At 30.6% G+C, this 7,805-nt stretch overlaps 1 protein-coding gene across 1 annotated transcript; it reads left to right on the top strand.

The window, feature by feature from the left end:
• Positions 1-1,170: 1,170 nt before the first annotated feature.
• LOC139507079 (uncharacterized) lies at positions 1,171-3,108 on the top strand. The gene has a single exon (XM_071295635.1). The coding sequence runs from the start codon at positions 1,171-1,173 to the stop codon at positions 3,106-3,108; it is 1,938 nt and encodes a 645-aa protein (XP_071151736.1).
• The last annotated feature ends 4,697 nt before the right edge of the window (positions 3,109-7,805 follow it).

Here is a 7,805-nt window from a genome sequence, read left to right as displayed (position 1 = left end):
TAGTGTTGCTTTCTTCTTTGACCATTTCAATTTTCAGTTTCTCCATCTCTAGCCTTTCCCTCATTTCAAGTTCTTTTAATTTCTCCCTCTCCTTCATTTCCAGTTCTTTTAATTTAAATTCATCTTCTTTTTCTTTTTTCTCCATTTCTAACCTTTCCTTCATTTCCAGTTCTGCCTGTTTTAATTTAAATTCATCTTCTTTTCTTTTCTCCATCTCCTTCATTTCCATTTCTTTTAATTTAAGTTCATGTTCTAATTCAAGCTGTTTTAATTTAAAGGCGTCAACATTTTCAACCTTAAGATCAAGAGCCTCTTCACCTAAAATTTCTTCGTCAACTAATTTGTCTATAACCAAATTTTTTATAATTTGTTTTCTCATAGATACTTTGAAAACTAATTTCAGTTGTTTAGCAAGCAACACTAGTTCCTCTTTCTTTAAATTATCAAAACTCTCCAGGTCTGGCGTTTTCAAAAATTTACCAGCATCAAATGCCATTTTGTAGAATTTTGTTGGCTAGTTATAATAAAAATATTAAACAGATTTTGAATAAAATATGTTCAGTATCCCGGACGAGCCCCCAATTTCTGTTACGGCCAGAAATCGCCTTTAAATTGTAGCCAACAAAAGACACAAATCAATACTAAAATTTAACAATATTTATTATACAAAAGTTTACAAGAAGTATTTTACAAATATTACTGATAACTTAACTGTCAAAATATGAGTCCACTCTTTTATCTTTATCTGTATCCGGAAATCTTTCGGAATCCAATCTGAATATTATGTTCACTACTAAGGTCACAATCCAGTATGATGTTGTTTGTAGAATAAAAGTGTCAATCCAAATGCCGTGAATACTAATGTCTATCAATGTCTAAGTCCAAGTTTAATTATGAGAGTTTAACTTTAGTGTCTGTATATATAGTGTTGTCATGGAAAATTCTAGAACACTCTATAATGGAACATTGTGGAAAATCCTGGAAAGTTACAACGGAAGTTTCTGGAATAACGTAGAAGTTTAAATTACGCATCTTTTATAAGGATCATTCTAGAAAGTTCCAATCATTCCTAAACTGCACAGTTATAAGATTATTTGGTAAACAACTATCAGGCCATACAACACAAATTAGGCCAACATAAATAAACATAATAATTACAATATCATAACAATGTCCATAGAGAAAAGTGGATCGCTGAGTTTTTACAATTATCTATGCCAAAAGATAGGATCTGAGGAAGTCGTGAAAATTAGAAGATTGGAATCAACTATTAGGGATATTGGAGATGGCAGAAAATTCAAGATAACTAGTGGAAGTAAAGGCGAAGGGCTTGATTTTAAAAGCAGTGATTTGGATTTAATGTATATGGATACTTTCCCAAAAGTGTATCAATCACAAGAGGAAGTTGTTCATGATAAACGAACAACTCACTTAATTTTGAAATCTGAGGAGACCCCACCATGTTATACACAATTATGTATCCTAAATCATCATGGAGTGAAGGAAAACATGGTGATAAAAACTCATCTCGGATATATGCTTTCGAGTGAACAGTATAAACAGTACCGTCGCTCGAGGCTTCCTCGTATAGTTCCAGCCAAGCTCTTGAAAATTCATGGTCCATGTATATCTGATACACAAGATAGACTCGATATAGCATATTGCCTTAAATGTGACCAATGGGTGTCACAAGCACAGCCTTGGGTTTGTAGACCACGTAACGCATGGCCTTCAACTGAAATCGTTTCCAAAATAATATCTTGTGGGGTGTTAATTGTTCCAGTTGGCTGCAAAGGATCAAGAAATGAAAATCTAGAATGGAGAATTTCATTTTCTATTCCAGAAAAGTTTCTTGTTTTTTCCTTCAGCCATACACAATTATTATGTTATGCTCTTTTAAAAATCTTAATGAAGGAATTAGTAGACAAACATGAAGATTTAAAAGGACTATTGTGTTCATACTTCTTAAAATCTCTGATGTTTTGGATTTCAGAAGAAACAGAGCCAAATTTATGGCAACCAGATAATATTATACCTTGTTTCAAAGCATGTTTACAAAGACTGTTGTACTGTGCAAGATATTCAATCTTGTCACATTATTTTATTCCTGATAATAACTTGTTCAACTCAAGGTTCAATGTTATGAACAAAGACAAATTAACCACCATACTCAAGAACTTATATGAACAAGGAATTGCTTGTTTCATATTTTTTGACACGCTGCAGTATTGTCAAAAACAATCATACAAAATCACTGAATCTTTAAACGTGAATGTCAATTTAGTTATACAACAATCATCTTCTCCTATGCCTTATACTACAAATATACATTTGCTTTGTCATCTTTTATATACTTATCTACATCATTCCAAAACTGGTTTATCTAAGGCTTTATTTGCTTCACAATTATCAAAAACATGTCCGAAATTTGCTCAAGATAATACAGATTATCCATATAACTCCGAAAACAAACATCAATATTTCAAGTACAAATATGATCTCAGTCATTTATTGATAGGGTTACACTCAGATGCAGTATCAGGATGGCTGAAGCTGGCTTCTCTCTTTTATGTTCACAAAAATTACTTTGCCTCATTAAGTGTAATACATTACGCATTGCAAAAAACTACAGATGAGAAAATTTATCATTATATCTGTAAAACAACCAGTTTTGAAATCAAACCCCTTCAAAAACATGTGCTGGATCTGATGAAAAAGGAAAAACTGTTCATAGTATTAAAAGCATTAACAATTAATCCTGTTCAATTTTTCACGTACTCGTACATAATTCCAGTAGATTTACAAATGAAAGGTATATACATCATACACCTCCATTATCCTTTAGCATTTGGACATTTCCTCAACTTTTTATGTTACTACCATCTACAAGATATAACATCATGCAAATATTCTTTACAAAAGCTTGAATCAATAATTAAAAGCATTTCACTTGAATCATATGACTTACTGTGTTTACCAATATTTTGTGGCATAGCGTACCGCTTAATGGGCAAACCAGACCATGCCAGACAAATGTTTCAACGAGCTGCTCGGCTTGATTATAATAATTTAACTGGTGCAGGATCGAGATTATCAAATGTCATCTGACACTGACCACACTGACATGCCTATTAAGATATCACGTAGTGTTAAATTAACGAGAACTTAACCCTTGTCTTATGATTTTCACACTGGACAGTCACTTAACTTATATGGGAACCTGCCTATTTCAGAAGGACCATAGTAATATAAGTCATCTTTGCATATTTTTAGAAGGAAAAAATAAAATTTTATTGTCGTGTACAATGAAGAGTAAGTTTTTACAGGATTTTCATATATGGCTTTTAGAACTTTATCTAATAAAATTATGAAAAGAAAAGTAAGGGTTAGTAGACAAATTTTATTAATGGTATAACCTTAATAAAGCATAAGATTCCTAAAAATATGGCAAAAATTAGAAAACAAGAGGAGCGAACATCCTTAAATGGTTTTTATTTTTCAATTTTGCACCACTTACAACAACAAATGCTAGAAAATATAGTCATGGTTGCAAAGAACATACAACTAAGTTGCCTTCATACAAATTGAATGTATGGGGCGTAATAAAATTGTTTTCAGCCAATTAAAGATTATTTATTGTATGAGTTGAACACCTACTGTAAATATTGTATAATAAGCTGTGCAGGACAATGAAATGTGTATTGCATAAACTTATGTGCATATTGTAAATATGAATTTGTATAAATTTGGTCATACTGTTTAAATGTACGGAAGAAAAAATATTAAAGAAATATTAAAGAAAGGTCTTTCTTTAATCAATATAAAGCAAATGTCGAACACACTAAGACGAATTCCTAAATGATTACTATGACTAGTGATGTAGAATTGTAATGTTTTTAATGATAATAACAGACATGGTCTACAGAAAGAAAGCATTAAAGGAAAATCAAAGTGAACAAGATGTTCTTTGAGGATGTTGGCTGTTCTGGTTCAAAATAACAGGATTGTTTAACGACTGATATACATTGATAGTACCTCAATAAGGGATATACACAAGGATTTTGTTTTTAAGATTTTCAAAAATGGAATTTAAACTATATGCTAAAACATTATGAAAAAATGGGTCAGCAGAATTTTTTTTTTTATTTCGCTACAAGGGTAAAACAAGAGGATTCCAAATATCGGACACACATGATAAGTGAATATCTCTTCGATTCATCAATTCAAGTATATGTCGCAAGACAGCAACATACCAAAACCTCCAACCATAATGACTATGAATACATGGAAATGTTGGGTATAAGGCAATGAGACAGCTACATACCAAAACCTTAATAAACAGGACTTTGAATGGAAATGTATATACAGTAAACAAACTTATTTTCGCGAGCGATTTATTTTCGCGACTTTCGCGAGTAGAAAAATAACGCGAATATAAATCGTCGCGAAAATGTAAAACTTGGATCTTTCCTTATTAAACTACGTCATATAAACTTAAAATCACGAAATTAAATAGCCGTGAAGTCAATGTGAGAGATTAAATTCACCATAAAAAATTGATGGATACCACATTTTAGAACACCTGTCCAAAAAGACCAGTGGGTTATTGATATCCACTGAACCTCCCCTGGTTAACTGCACTGAGCTTTATATTGGGAAGCTGAACTGAGCTTCATATTGGTAAGCAGTACTGATCTTCATATTGGTAAGCTGGTCAGTTGTACTGAGCTTTATACTGGTAAGCTGGACTGAACTTCATATTGGTAAGCTGTACTGAGCTTTATATTGGTAAGCTGTACTGATTTTCATATTGGTAAGCTGTACTTAGCTTTATATTGGTAAGTAGTACTGATCTTCATATTGGTAAGCTGAACTGAGCTTTATATTGGTAAGTAGTACTGATCTTCATATTGGTAAGCTGGTCAGTTGTACTGAGCTTTATATTGGTAAGTTGTACTTAACTTTATATTGGTAAGCTGTACTGAGCTTTATATTGATAGTCTGTTTAAAAATCGAATAACTCACTTATCTGGATGAATAAACCTTTAATTTTTTGGAAAAATGCTTATTTATTCAGGATGATAGTGGTTCTTATAAATTCTGCTTCCACATCTACAGGAATTTCGCAATTTTTTAAATATTTAATTTCACAGATCACCTTTACCCTCAAAATCCAGCAAAACTAGCTCTATGTATTTATTTATTTTCAAAATAGTTTATGAGAGGAATGAATTATCTCCCTTAAAGTTAATCTAAATAAAAAAATAATGTAACCTGGATATTTCCTGATTCAATAATTGTTTTTCTCAACATTTCAGTCCCTTTCTCCCTCGTTTATTTTTTTTCTGGAATAGTTAAGAAATGTTACATAATATAAAACAATCATCAAATTATTGTCTGTAGTTTTATTGTAAAGCCGAAAACACATATCACTATGTAATTTTCAATCAATATGTAGTTCTATGTCATCATATCGTATGCAATTTAAATGAGAAATTGTTTTTTAATGTTGAGAACTGTTTTTTAATGTTAAGAACTGTGTCTAGTGAAGAAGTTTGAGTTCTTTATAGAAAACAATTTTGTTTGTAGAATTGTTTTTGAAATAAGTTATGTTGATATGTGCAGTCAAATTATACCTTTGATTCTGTGTTCAAATCTATCAAGCAAATATTAAATACCTTTAAAATAAGTAAGAAATAAAAAGAAAAAGATATGGCTGAAATTTTATTAGAGAAAAGGCGCCATTTTCATGGTTCTAATAAAACTAGATAGTGGATGCCTTAGCCTTCAATTTTTGTCAAGTAACCTTTACATATTAAACTGTTATAACAATTTGGTTCATAAATTTAATACAAAATTTTTTTATTAATTTTTCATGAAGAACCATACTTATATTTTTTAGTTTGAAAATAGTTTTCCTTATATTACTGAATGTCTCCTTAAGCAACAATTATTGATATTATGATCCGTAAGGTTGAGAATGAAAATAAGAAGAAATCATTTATTTGTCAGAAATGAAAAGAAAACAGTATAGTGTTTAGAATATCTGACAATGTCCATTGCCTTTTCTCTTTATCATAGTATGTTATTTAGGTCAGAGTTCAAAAACTGGACTATATGTAGATATATTGGTTGTTTTATCTGAAGGTATAGTTTACAGCACATAAATCCCAGAATCTTCCAGTTGTAGTAAATATAATCACCCAACCATGTCATTCAGTGACAAGTACCCTGTATATATTGTCTATTAACCAACTAATAAAAAAAAAGGAACAATATGTTTTAAACTTTCTTTTCCTACTTTAAAATTGAGAATGGCAATGTTGAATATGTCAAAGAAACAACACCCCAACCCACACACAGCGAGAAAATTCCACACCTGGAATACAGGTTCAGCTGTCCTATAAAATACGTGTACTATTTCAGTGAAAATAGATGTCATACTTAACATCAAAACATATAAATAAACTTAATTAAAAAAAAATACAAGACTAACAAATGCCAGAGGCTCCTGTATTTTTAGACATTTAAATGATAAGAGAGACAGAATTTATAAGGGAATGTGACAAAAACATTTTCAATTCTAGAATTATTTCCACATCTTTGAATTCTCTAACTTTACTTTGCCACATAGAAAATATTGGAACTCCAAGGAAAATTCAGAATGGGAAGTCTTTCAAATGGCAAAATCTTAAGCTCAAACACATCAAACCAAAGAAAAAAACTCTTGTATTTTTGACATGGTACAGGCATTTTCTTATGTAAAAAATGGTGGATAAAAATAGTTTTACAGCTAGCACTTGTATGACAGTCTTACACATACACAATGCAGGTTAAAACTTAAAACAGTCCCTTTTCATTTCACTGCATAATATCGTCACATTATAATTCAGATGACAAAACAGTTATAAAAAAGAGGGGTGGATAACAGAGTTATATGGGATTACAGGACACTTTTAATAGAGGGTTGCTGTTTCACAATGCGTCTACTATTAGTCACGGTAACTCGTTTCTTCAAAAGCTTCAATTTTATCACAGAAATGTGGTCAATGAACCATAATGCATAAAAACATGTACAAATCCCTGATGATAAAAATCATATCATTCAGAATAAAACTGGCACTCGGTCATCTTGAGGTAGAGTAAAAAAAGCTATTAAAACTGGCATTCGGTCATCTTAAGGTAGAGTAAAAAAAGCTATTAAATTTTTGCAGTATTTTGTTCTTATTAAATGTAGAAAAATAATCAACATATGTGCTTTTCTTGTCTAAGCTCTATATTCTCTATATGTAAGATAATAATTGTGTTGGCTGACAGCAGCCACATATATTAAAAAAAATCATTTGTGGTATTTATTAAACTAATCAGCTGGATCCTATCATTTCTTTTTGCATTTTTTTTTTACTTATCTAATGAATTATGCTGGGTATCAAAAATACATTAATGATTTTTAAAGTAACCTTTATGTGTGTTATGTTAAGTGGTTCTCACAACATTAATTGCTCGATGGACAAACTATTTCTTTCTTTTATTTGATTGATCCTTAAAATTGGAACAGTTTTCCAGTTATAATAAATATTTAAAAATATACAGCTGTATTTAAAAAAAATATCATGGATAAATTTTTCTCTTTATTTTATTCTTTACTCAAAACACTTGAAGATGATTAAACTGAAACTGGAAACTTACTTAAAGAGTCCAAATATTATTGTACTTAGGGCCCGATTAACTGATAAATTGATAATGACAATTTCAAAGAAAGATTAGTGAAGACTTCAGTTTAAAATTAGCAATAACGTTTAAAG

The sequence above is a fragment of the Mytilus edulis genome, chromosome 1, assembly GCF_963676685.1.
Source record: "Mytilus edulis chromosome 1, xbMytEdul2.2, whole genome shotgun sequence".
NCBI classification, from domain to species: domain Eukaryota; kingdom Metazoa; phylum Mollusca; class Bivalvia; order Mytilida; family Mytilidae; genus Mytilus; species Mytilus edulis.
This window is presented reverse-complemented; position numbering and strand designations above follow the sequence as displayed.

Excerpts from the sequence above, each read along its gene's own strand:
- LOC139507079 (XM_071295635.1), top strand. The coding sequence starts at position 1,171 with ATGTCCATAGAGAAAAGTGGATCGCTGAGTTTTTACAATTATCTATGC.